The sequence below is a fragment of the Procambarus clarkii genome, chromosome 67 (assembly GCF_040958095.1).
Source record: "Procambarus clarkii isolate CNS0578487 chromosome 67, FALCON_Pclarkii_2.0, whole genome shotgun sequence".
NCBI lineage: Eukaryota > Metazoa > Arthropoda > Malacostraca > Decapoda > Cambaridae > Procambarus > Procambarus clarkii.
The window spans coordinates 3,374,023-3,387,598 of NC_091216.1; the positions used below are offsets into that span (position 1 = coordinate 3,374,023).

General features: G+C 39.7%; 1 protein-coding gene across 1 annotated transcript in view; it reads right to left on the reverse strand.

Annotated features, from left to right (window-relative positions):
* The window catches only part of LOC138355504 (complement factor H-like), a 32,547-nt gene extending 22,059 nt beyond the window's left edge, over positions 1-10,488 (reverse strand). The window contains exons 1-5 of the mRNA XM_069310702.1: positions 10,275-10,488; positions 6,778-6,960; positions 5,706-5,903; positions 5,315-5,437; positions 4,355-4,495 (exon numbers count right to left, since the gene is read on the reverse strand). Of these exons, the coding sequence (XP_069166803.1) occupies positions 4,355-4,495; positions 5,315-5,437; positions 5,706-5,903; positions 6,778-6,960; positions 10,275-10,488 (859 nt within the window). The remainder of the gene's footprint in view (positions 1-4,354; positions 4,496-5,314; positions 5,438-5,705; positions 5,904-6,777; positions 6,961-10,274) is intronic.
* Between the last annotated feature and the right edge of the window lie 3,088 nt (positions 10,489-13,576).

Genomic DNA, 13,576 nt, shown 5'->3' on the forward strand with positions numbered 1-13,576 from the left:
TAGTTCTGGGGTAGATTTCTAAATACAGCCAGAATAGACAAGAATATTAGCACACAGCGATCATTGAACCAGTAATACAATGGGGTTGGCTGTATGCAAGACATAAAAATTACAGCCTTTTTTCTATTAGGAGAAAACTTCACATCAAAATTCCACAGGGACACTGCAAATCATATTTCATGAACCAGCCTTCTATGTAACATGCGCATGGCACCATACCAAGAACAGTTGTAAAAGATTGTAGAGAAACATCTAGGTGAGAGCTTGTATGTATGTATGTATGTATGTATGTATGTATGTATGTATGTATGTATGTATGTATGTATGTTTGTATGTATGTATGTATGTATGTATGTATGTATGTATGTATGTATGTATGTATGTATGTATGTTTGTATGTATGTATGTATGTATGTATGTATGTATGTATGTATGTATGTATGTATGTATTTATGTATGTATGTATGTATGTTTGTATGTATGTATGTATGTATGTATGTATGTATGTATGTATGTATGTATGTATGTATGTATGTATGTATGTTTGTATGTATGTATGTATGTATGTATGTATGTATGTATGTATGTATGTATGTATCTATGTATGTATGTATGTATGTTTGTATGTATGTATGTATGTATGTATGTATGTATGTATGTATGTATGTATGTATGTATGTATGTATGTATGTATGTATGTTTGTATGTATGTATGTATGTATGTATGTATGTATGTATGTATGTATGTATGTATGTATGTATGTATGTTTGTATGTATGTATGTATGTATGTTTGTATGTATGTATGTATGTATGTATGTATGTATGTATGTATGTATGTATGTATGTATGTATGTATGTACGTATGTATGTATGTATGTATGTATGTATGTATGTATGTATGTATGTATGTATGTATGTATGTATGTATGTATGTATGTATATATGTTTGTATGTATGTATGTATGTATGTATGTATGTATGTATGTATGTATGTATGTATGTATGTATGTATGTATGTATGTATGTATGTTTGTATGTATGTATGTATGTATGTATGTATGTATGTATGTATGTATGTATGTATGTATGTATGTATGTATGTATGTATGTATGTATGTTTGAATGTATGTATGTATGTATGTATGTATGTATGTATGTATGTATGTATGTATGTATGTATGTATGTATGTATGTATGTATGTATGTATGTATGTATGTACTCACCTAGTTGTACTCACCTAGTTGTGTTTGCGGGGGTTGAGCTCTGGCTCTTTGGTCCCGCCTCTCAACCGTCAATCAACAGGTGTACAGATTCCTGAGCCTATCGGGCTCTGTCATATCTACACTTGAAACTGTGTATGGAGTGAGCCTCCACCACATCACCCCCTAATGCATTCCATTTGTCAACCACTCTGACACTAAAAAAGTTCTTTCTAATATCTCTGTGGCTCATTTGGGCACTCAGTTTCCACCTGTGTCCCCTTGTGCGTGTTCCCCTTGTGTTAAATAGACTGTCTTTATCTACCCTATCAATCCCCTTCAGAATCTTGAATGTGGTGATCATGTCCCCCCTAACTCTTCTGTCTTCCAGCGAAGTGAGGTTTAATTCCCGTAGTCTCTCCTCGTAGCTCATACCTCTCAGCTCGGGTACTAGTCTGGTGGCAAACCTTTGAACCTTTTCCAGTTTAGTCTTATCCTTGACTAGATATGGACTCCATGCTGGGGCTGCATACTCCAGGATTGGCCTGACATATGTGGTATACAAAGTTCTGAATGATTCTTTACACAAGTTTCTGAATGCCGTTCGTATGTTGGCCAGCCTGGCATATGCCGCTGATGTTATCCGCTTGATATGTGCTGCAGGAGACAGGTCTGGCGTGATATCAACCCCCAAGTCTTTTTCCTTCTCTGACTCCTGAAGAATTTCCTCTCCCAGATGATACCTTGTATCTGGCCTCCTGCTCCCTACACCTATCTTCATTACATTACATTTGGTTGGGTTAAACTCTAACAACCATTTGTTCGACCATTCCTTCAGCTTGTCTAGGTCTTCTTGAAGCCTCAAACAGTCCTCTTCTGTTTTAATCCTTCTCATAATTTTAGCATCGTCCGCAAACATTGAGAGAAATGAATCGATACCCTCCGGGAGATCATTTACATATATCAGAAACAAGATAGGACCGAGTACAGAGCCCTGTGGGACTCCACTGGTGACTTCACGCCAATCAGAGGTCTCACCCCTCACCGTAACTCTCTGCTTCCTATTGCTTAGATACTCCCTTATCCACTGGAGCACCTTACCAGCTACACCTGCCTGTGTCTCCAGCTTATGTACCAGCCTCTTATGCGGTACTGTGTCAAAGGCTTTCCGACAATCCAAGAAAATGCAGTCCGCCCAGCCCTCTCTTTCTTGCTTAATCTGTGTCACCTGATCGTAGAATTCTATCAAGCCTGTAAGGCAAGATTTACCCTCCCTGAATCCATGTTGGCGATTTGTCACGAAGTCCCTTCTCTCCAGATGTGTTACCAGGTTTTTTCTCACGATCTTCTCCATCACCTTGCATGGTATACAAGTCAAGGACACTGGCCTGTAGTTCAGTGCCTCTTGTCTGTCGCCCTTTTTGTATATTGGGACCACATTCGCCGTCTTCCATATTTCTGGTAGGTCTCCCGTCTCTAGTGATTTACTATACACTATGGAGAGTGGCAAGCAAAGTGCCTCTGCACACTCTTTCAGTACCCATGGTGAGATCCCATCTGGACCAACCGCCTTTCTAACATCCAGATCCAGCAGGTGTCTCTTGACCTCCTCTCTCGTAATTTCGAACTCCTCCAAGGCCGCCTGGTTTACCTCCCTTTCTCCTAGCACAGTGACCTCACCCTGTTCTATTGTGAAGACCTCCTGGAACCTCTTGTTGAGTTCCTCACACACCTCTCTGTCATTCTCTGTATACCTGTCCTCGCCTGTTCTAAGTTTCAATACCTGTTCTTTCACTGTTGTTTTCCTTCTGATGTGACTGTGGAGTAGCTTTGGTTCGGTCTTGGCTTTGTTTGCTATATCATTTTCAAAAATTTTCTCTGCTTCTCTTCTCACCCTGACGTACTCATTCCTGGTTCTCTGGTATCTCTCCCTGCTTTCTGGTGTTCTGTTATTCCGGAAGTTCCTCCACGCCTTCTTGTTCAGTTTCTTCGCTTCCATAAATTTTATGTATGTATGTATGTATGTATGTATGTATGTATGTATGTATGTATGTATGTATGTATGCATGCATGCATGCATGCATGCATGTATGTATGTATGTATGTATGTATGTATGTATGTATGTATGTATGTATGTATGTATGTATGTATGTATCGGTAATTACCAAAGTATAATAACCTTAGTTACAAATGAGAGCTACGCTCGTGGTGTCTCTTAGTTTATCGTTGCTATTCCTGATTATGTTGCACGAAATGGGTATATCCCTTAATCAAATAAACTGAAATGTTTATTCAGATTAAAGTACATACATACAAGATGAGTTACAAACAATGTTAGATTTATCAATAGAGCTATTATAGTATCATATTTTAAAGGTACTACCAAGTCCATTGTTTTCGTTTTACATCTTATATAAGTAAAGAACGACTTTGGACTTTTCTTTATGTTTTGGGCAAGTTTTCTTTCGTAGTTTCTTTTGGCTGATGTGATTGTGAGAAACCTTTGCCTTCAGTTTCCTTGTTTTTTATACACTGCCAAAGGCATCACAGATATCAAAACAGGTACTGTGGCATATATTTTTGTAATTCTCACATCTGATTGATAATTTTGTCCTGGGCTCTACTACACAATTGCAATGGCTACATTTATCATGGCTTACTGGCATTATTACTTTTCTAAGTTGTCTTATTTACTTACCAGAATGCAACCCGTTCTCGCACTTGCTTACAGTCAATATTGGCTTATTTAATAAGTGCATATATGACATAATAATTGATTGTGAATATTTTAGTTTACCTTGAAAAGCTTTATAGAAAATACCGCCCTCACCTAACCTTCTTAGTATGTTAAGATAAGCATCTTATTGCTTCTTATTTACAATTAATACTTAACCTATCAACGGTATAGGTTAAGTAATAATTGTAATTAAGAAGCAATAAGATGCTTATCTTAACATACTAAGAAGGTTAGGTGAGGTCGGTGTTTTCTATAAAGCTTTTCAAGGTAAACTAAAATATTCACAATCAATTATTATGTCATATATGCACTTATTAAATAAGCCAATATTGACAGTAAGCAAGTGCGAGAACAGGTTACAGAATGATATATAGTGTACATTTATTTTTTCTCTATATTGATAATATTAGTTACTTTTCTGGTTCTTGCCGTGAGTCCACTGTTTACGACAATGAGCTGACTTATTTCCCGATGAGGGTGAGGGTGCAACTATTTGATGATTCCGAGGATCAACGTCCCAGTAACCCTGTTTCTTACCAGGCCTACCCACCAATGCTGTAAATGCAAAAACACTTTGAATTTAAAATCAATTTAAAAATTATCAGAACAAATGGGGAACTTTGACAATCCACCGGCTTCCAGTTCTCGTTGAGGCCATTAAAGTGTTAGTAACCCAAAGATAAATTCAGGTAAATAAAAACAAAACAAAATAAAAACCGTAAAATATATATATAAAGGTATAAAACAACATATGACGGCATGAAAAGAATGTTTGAAGGATTAAAATTAATATTTGAAGGTATAAAAACAATAATTTTTAATTATTCAATTAAGAAAAAGTGTAATGACTGGTACCTAAAGTCTAGCTTTTGTTATTATTAATCTAAATGTTTTTCTTAGTTAAAATACCAATTTGTTTTATATTTTGTTAATTTTCATGGTACAGAATGAATGTGATGCAAGTATGTTAAACTGAGCTTTAGTAAATGTTTATACCTTGTGTGTGTGTGTGTGTGTGTGTGTGTGTGTGTGTGTGTGTGTGTGTGTGTGTGTGTGTGTGTGTGTGTGTGTGTGTGTGTGTGTGTGTGTGTGTGTGTGTGTGTGTGTGTGTTTGCAAAGTTTTTCCGCATGTTTCGGTGTAGGTAACGTCTCTGCACCCCATAAGGACAGAATGGGTCTAGACTCCATACACAGAGGGAGTGTGGTGTGCTCGTGAGCTTATTGGATGTCCCCCCCCCCTCTTCTTATGAGGTTATTTATCTCAGATATATCAGAGTACTGTATAGTACAATCGTCCATCTGGTGAGTGAGAGACTATTTACCGTTTTATTATGTCCCATTCCTTGTGTGTTTTAATAAATGTAATGCACACACCCTGCTTGTTTAAGTCTCGCTCATTCAAAAGTATAGTACCAGCCTTGAGTGGTTTTCTCATGTTTGAGATGTTTATTGCAAACACATATTCTATATCTCTGATTAAAAGTAGAAGAGGAGAATCTGTTTGATTAGTATTATTGAAGTATAAGCCAAATTTTCACATTCAGTTTTCTCTTCCCCCCCCCCCTCTCCTCCCCTCCCTCTTACAAAACAAAGTGCATTTAATGACGTAAGACAGTATATGATGCGACCAATAATAGGAGCGAGGTTGCCCCGAAATTCTACTGGAAGTGTAAGGGTTCGCTGAAACTTCACTTATCCTACATCAGTAGGGGTAATAACAATAAAAGGACTGTATTCTGTTAACATTCAATATTAACATGCTTACGTTTACTGCAGCCGGTGATGTTCTCCCAGCCGTCTTTAGTACACTCTAGCTGTTGCTGTTGAGTAGAATCATTGAAGTAGTATAGAGGGAAACTGCAGGTGGCGGTGATGATGTTGCCCACTCCCCATGTCCTGTTCTCCCAGCTGGTGTTGGCGTTATCGACCTTGGGCTCCACACTGCATGGGAGGCTCGGCTTGACTGTAAACAACAGTTGGCAGGAATTTAGTACTTGTATCATTTATGTGGATAATATTGTTTTGGTTATGAAGAACTGGGTTAATATATCATGGGTTATTATTTACGTTTATGTACAAGTTAAGATTTAACCAAGTTTCCAATTAATGCAAAAATTCTTTATATGTCATTATATATATCAACAATAGTAACAGCAGTGGTCACAGCCACTAGATACAGTCATGGATACTGTAGCTGAGACTGTGATGTTTTGTTGACTTAATGAAGCAGAAATATCATACACCACTGAAGACATATGTACGTGAGTGTTTGTGTGTGCACCGCCTTACGTTCATCGCAGGGCGGAGTGTTTTGCCAGCCGGTGAGGGTGCAAGACACGAGGCGGGTTGAGGAATGAGATGCGATGAAGGTGAGGTTGCCAAGGCAGGTGGCATTGACAGCGGACCCCACTGGCCATAAACCATTTGTCCAGTTAGTGGTGGCGTTGACAACTTGAGGTTCGAGAGAGCATACTGTAGGGAAAAGGCAGTGGTGGCACCACCACAGATTACCCAACATTATAGTAACTTTTGTATTATTAGAAATAGTGGCCAAGGTCATTCAATGCAGAGCTTTTTCAATAGTAACAGACAGAAAAAAATACCCATGTCTCTAACTTCAGTTATCCTGTGTAATATTTTATAATAATATATTCCAGGAACAATGACTGTACTACAAGGTAAGATTCCAGAAGAAATTGGCAATGGTACCATAGAAAGAGTTGTGCTTTTAAGGAAAATCTCCATATTCAAAAATTTAGTAACCATACACAAAAGAGGATGATGCTGTAATTAAGTGGTTATTGTATCATTAACATTAAGTTGATGAATAAATTCACCTTTCTGGCAGGAATTTGTGGTCCAGCCACTGTTGGTGCACTGGACGGTGAACTGCAGATCGCCGCCGGGTATGATTACGGCACCATAGTTGCAGGAGCCATTCACTGTAGATCCTACTGGCCACACTTGGGATGGTGTCCAAGCTGTGATGGCATTTGGCACGTTCGGCGGCTGATCGCACACTGAACCAAATCATTATTACTCAGCGGCAAGTAATGGTGCCAGGGAAAAGACAGAGCATCATCAAGGGTCACCACCTGCTCCTCTACCTCCATAACGTAATACATAAACATGATTACTATTAATTGCGTAGAGGAGACAAACATGGGGATAGTATGTTACCTTTGGGCTATGCTATATTACGGTCTAATGAGCTTTTAACTTAACTTTGAATAGTCGTTTCAAAATAATCTATTGAAAGAAATCCAATTCATTCTTGATGAAGTATTCAGTTGTAATATGTTTGACTTTAATTCGTAAATAATCAAGCCTTGATGTCCCAAAACAAATATTATATAAATTAACGCAAACTCTCTTGAGGGGAAGTCATTCGGGAAGAAACAGCCATCTTGTGTGGAAGCAGAACACTACTCCTTGGTCAATCTGTTATTACAACACTGTTAAGACATTCATCAAGACCAAGACAGGTCAATGTCTCTGCCTCACACTAACCAGAGCCTTAATTGACCTCATACTATTCTGCTATATAGGCGTTTGGCCAAATATACATGTACAGTATACGAGTAGTTAATAGGTGGTGGTTGAGTGCAGTTATGGGAATGTCTACCCCAAACAAAGTAATCAATATTTAGATCCTCAAAGTATGGCTTGTAAACAGGTGTTATAAGCTCATATGATTTCTTCCTTTGTGAATATAAGCTATCTTGCCATCAGGAATGGTTCTGGAGATAAATGTAGCATAAACTAAAGGCTGACATGTGCCAGGGAAGCCATACTGGGAACTGCACGAGATAAACCATCTCCAAACTCCTAGACAGCCAAGGCTTATTTTTTTTAATAATATTATTATTAATAGCACTATATGATATGTATAATCAGAACTGATCCTGTCCAGTGGGTGTTAACTTAATTTAGGCTTTATTTTTGGAGTAAATTCTGCTATGAGTTCATTTGCAAGTGTTACGGATGTCTAATTAATTGTTTGTCCCAAGTACAACTGTATATGTATTCGTGCATGGTACATCATCAACCGACTAGGTTGGAACGAACACTAGAATAACTAGATTTAGAATTTGGAATCAAGTTTACATAAAGAAGATTTTCCATATCCACTGGATTGTTAAAATTAAACCTAAATAAAAACAAAGAACTAACAAGGTCCAATGGGAGCATAGAGTAATCCAATAATTAATATTGTTAATTTAAGCATATAATGCTAATAATAATTTTCCACGTGGGTATAGGGATCCACTGCAGCCCACAGGATGGGTATTGTGTCCATTCCTGCCCACAGGAGAGGTATGGGGTTTGCTACCATTCATGGGATGGGTATGGGGTTCACTACCGCCCAGAGGATGTGTATTGGGTTCACTGCCTCTCACAGGATGGGTATGGGGTCACCTACTACCCACAGAATTGGTATGGGGGTTCACTACTGCTTACAAGATGAATATGGGGTCAACTACTGCCCACAGGATGGATATAGGATCCACTACCAGCCACAAGATGGATATGGGGTCCACTACTGCCCACAGAATGAGGTTGAGGTCCACTACTGCCCAAAGGATGGGGCTGGGGTCCACTACTGCCCACAGGATGGGGTTGGGGTCCACTACTGCCCACAGGATGGATTTGGGATCCAATATCACCCACAGACTGGATATGCGGTCAATTGTGAATACACCATTATCCAATTATATATCCTATCGCCTCATTAAATATTTTACTTCAAATAATGCATATTTCTACACCTAAATCCTCGAGTCATAGCAATAGGTTTGTATTTTAACTCATATGAGAGAACATACAGAAGGCGACTAAAGGCTGTTGGGTTTTCTAATTTAATTATATAAAATAGACTGACATTATTAACAATATAGTGAATTTAACTTGTTTATTTTAGCTACCCTTTCCATTAAACACAATGGACCTAACTGGTCACCATTCACAGTCATCTTCACCAGCCTATGTCTCTAACTTTGAATTGTCACTCTAACACTTCACACCTGGTTAGTCTCCCAAACTGAAGTTACATACTCCCATCTCCACTATTGAAGGTGGTGGAGGTCAATACCATCAGTAATTTCAAAGCGTTACATGACAAAGAGTGCTTGGAAGACGGGACACCACGAGCGTAGCTCTCATCCTGTAACTACACTTAGGTGCTACACAACTACAGTTGGTAACTACACTTGGGGTGCCTGACAGCTGAGTGGATAGCGCTTCGGATTCGTAGTCCTGAGGTTCCGGGTTCGATCCCCAATGGAGGCGGAGACAAATGGGCAAAAAAGTTTTTTTCACCCTGATGCCCCTGTTACCTAGCAGTAAATAGGTACCCGGGAGTTAGACAGCTGCTACAGGCTGCTTCCTTGGGGGTGTAACAAAAAGGAGGCCTGGTCGAGGACCGGGCCGCGGGGACGCTAGGCCCAGAAATCATCTCATGATAGGTAATTACACTTAGGTAATACTATACTCTCACACGGCAGACTTGACTCGGGTCAACAAGATCACATCAGGTTCCCTCATTTGCTTGTTTGGCCATCGTCACTGTCGCAGGTGGTGAAGGAGGACTTGATAGAACCCAGGCTTCCACAAACCTGACTTCTTGCCAGTCACAGGTATTGCCACCACACCCAGCATCGCCAAGGACCTCATAATCAGATTAAATAGAAATCTCCTTGTTTCCTAAGAACTTTGAATCACTCGTATTCAGCCAAGTCGCCCTTTGTGACCTGTTGGCGGCAATATTAACTTGGGCGGGCTAAAGCTGTCTTAATCCATTTGACCTCACCTTTATATGTGACAACTAACTACTACGTACCAGCACTCCTTTCAACCTGTTTGATCCATTAGCTAATGCTTACTCCTAACTTGCGGATTACGGATTACTACAGGTCCACTGCCATCTACGGGAAGGGCATGAAATACATATAAATAAATAAAGTTATGAATTCTCTTGGCTAAGAATTCCTTCCCCCCGTCCCATCCCAAATCCTTATCCTGATCCACTTCCAAGTGCTCTATAGTCGTAATGGCTTGGCGCTTTCCCCCTGATAGTTCAATTAAAATAAATTCTTGGCTATGAGTAAGTTGGCAAAGTTTGAATTGAATACCAGTCCCAAGTGTCTAATTTTATTTGCTACCTGTATATCTTTAATATTAACTATTGCAAGAGGAAAAACTATGTCACTGGCAAAGGATATATAAACTTGTATACCAGCTGAAAAAGGATGTACTGTACCAGCTCATGAAGAATGCATAGCATCCAGCAGACTTCCATACATACTGGACATACTACTACAGCAGCAAGACTTACCTTGGACACAACCAGTCCTGTTCTCCCATCCCTGGCTGGTACAGATGATGGGTTGGGTCTTGGTAGCCTCTTGCAGAAACATATAATGTTCAAAGCAGGTGGCGGTTGGGGCCTCCCCCACCGCCCACATTACGTTTTGCAGGTCCACTGTGGCATTCTGCACCACCGGGTCTCCCAGGCATACTGTTGGAGAGCACTCAACACCATCAGTCATAGATATAGATACAGACACTTTAACATTAAAGACTAATGAGGAGGCACAAGTAAGCCAGCAGCCTTGGGGATGCCAGACACTCGCAACCATCACGTGTAGCAGGTTTAGGACACTTCATTTACTCCTTAATTTAAATTATATTTCCCTCACTGAATCTTTAGTTTAATGTAAGCACGCAAAATGCTGGAAAGTCTAGACTCTAGATTATTAATACTATACATACGAGGAAATCTGTAATAACATGCAAAAGTTAGAATGATTGAGGAACGCTATCAAGCTACCAGTGGAGCTAAAATATATTCTTTAAATTACAGCTGGCAAATAATGAAAAGTGGATGAAATGACATAGTCCATCAAAGTTAAGTATTATGCTCCGACAAAATAGAGGGTTGGACGAATACATGGCACACTTAACTATTTTAGCTGCAGTGGCACTTAGCCAGGTGAAAGCATATCACATTAAGAATCTCTAATGTGCCATCTACTTCCAACCATAATCACTAATGACACTTGCAATCGTAGTCCCTAACGATTAATGACATCTGTAATTGTATTAATCTATGTTCCCAAATGTTCCATAAATCACATAGGAAAGCCGAAAGTAACTTGCGTCCCATCAGGCCAATTGATGCCAGAAGCAAACTGTCCAAAGTCAGGTGAAGCATAGATATGTAACAATGTAACATCATCAGTCTAATTCCAATAGAGAGTGGTTCAGTGGCAAATGTTCAGAATATACCGCAGATCTTCTCCTACACCATTGACATCCATCAGCGTACAATGTAACTCTTGACGAGTCTAATTCCCCACTCATGGTAGACGCTACAGCCTCACTACAGAACAGACATCTGGCCTTATTCGAGCTACTCACTCTTATCCTTCACTTGAGCTCTCCGATCCCACCCTCTTTCGAGCTCTACGCTCTTGCTCTTGTTGATACCTGGTTAATGGGGTTCTGGGAGTTCGTTTATTCCCCAAACCCAGCCCGAGGCCAGACTTGACTTGTGAGAGTTTGGTCCACTAGGCTGTTGCTTAGAGCGGCCCGCAGGCCCACATACCAACCACAGCCCGGATGGTCCGGCACTCCTTGGAGGAAACAATCTAGTTTCCTCTTGAAGATGTCCATGGTTGTTCCGGCAATATTTCTTATGCTCGCTGGGAGGGTATTGAACAACCGTGAACCTCTGATGTTTATACAGTGTTCTCTGATTGTGCCTATGGCACCCCTGCTATTTACTGGTTCTATTTTGCATTTTCTTCCATATCATTCACTCCAGTACGTTGTTATTAACTGTGTAGATTTGGTACTTGGCCCTCCAGTATCTTCCACGTGTATATTATTTGATATCTCTCTCGTCTTCTTTCTAGTGAGTACATTTAGAGGGCTTTGAGACGATCCCAATAATTTAGGTGCTTTATCGCGTCTATGCGTGCCGTATATGTTCTCTGTAGTCCCTCTATTTCAGCAATCTCTCCTGCTCTGAATGGGGAAGTAAGTACTGAGCAGTACTCAATGCGGGACAACACAAGTGACTTGAAGAGTACAACCATTGTGATGGGATCCCAAGATTTGAAAGTTCTCGTAATCCATCCGATCATTTTTCTGGCTGATGCAATATTTGCTTGGTTATGCTCCCTAAACGTAAGGTCGTCAGACATCATTATTCCCAATTCCTTTACATGCTGTTTTCCTACTATGGGTACTTTTGATTGTGGTTTGTACCCTTTATTATGTTTAAGGTCCTCATTTTTACCGTACCTGAGTACCTGGAATTTATCACTGTTAAACATCATGTTATTTTCTATTGCCCAGTCGAAAACTTTATTAATATCAGCTTGAAGTTTTTTAATGTCTTCAGCCGAGGTAATTTTCATACTGATTTTTGTGTCATCTGAAAAGGATGATACGAAGCTGTGGCTTGTATTTTTGTTTATATCTGATATGAGAATAAGGAAAATCAGCGGTGCAAGTACTGTACTCTGAGGTACAGAGCTTTTAACTGCGCTTGGACTCGATTTTATATGGTTGACTATTACTCGCTGAGTCCTGTTTGACAGAAAACTGAGTATCCAGCGTCCTACTTTACCGGTTATTCCCATTGACTTCATTTTGTGTGCTATCACTCCATGGTCACATTTATCGAAAGCCTTTGAAAAGTCCGTGTATATCACATCAGCATTCTGTTTTTCTTCTAATGCCTCAGTGACTTTGTTGTAGTGATCAAGTAGCTGTGAGAGGCACGATCTTCCCGCTCAAAATCCATATTGGCCTGGGTTGTGAAGGTCATTGGTCTCCATGAAATTGGTGACCTGACTCCTAATCACTCTTTCAAATACTTTTATTATGTGGGACGTTATTGCAACTGGTCTATAATTCTTTGTCAATGCTTTGCTCCCTCCCTTGTGTAGAGGGGCTATGTCTGCTACTTTAAGTGCATCTGATATTTCCCCCGTGTCCAACCTCTTCCTCCACACTATACTGAGTGCCTGTGCTACCGGCACTTTGCATTTTTTTATAAATATTGAATTCCATGAATCTGGACCCGGGTCCGAGTGCATGGGCATGTTTTTAATTTCTCTTTCAAAGTGTATTACGCTCGTGTTGATATCAGTTATTTTTACAGGGGTTTGGATATCCCGCATAAAGAAATTGTCTGGATCTTCCACTTTCATGTTGTTTATTGGAGTGCTAAACATGTCCTCATACTGCTTTTTTAGGATTTCACTAATTTCTTTGTCATCCTCCATGTATGAACCTTCACTTGTACGAATAGGTCCAATACTGGCAGTGGTTTTTGTTTTTGATTTCGCATATTCGCATTCGCCCTGCTCTGAGCTCTAAACTCCAGCCTTGGCTCAAAGCCTCACACAAGCTCTGTCTCCGGCCAGTCAGTACTACGTCCTACCTGACTACCAGCATAACGTAACAAGCATCCTCACTTTAACTTATAACGAATCATTATACTATTCCTAACATTTAACCAAAACTGTATTAAACATAAAAAACAATGTTGAATGTGTTGACCAAACCACACACTAGAAAGTGAAAGGACGACAACGTTTCGGTCCGTCCTGAATTATTCTCAAG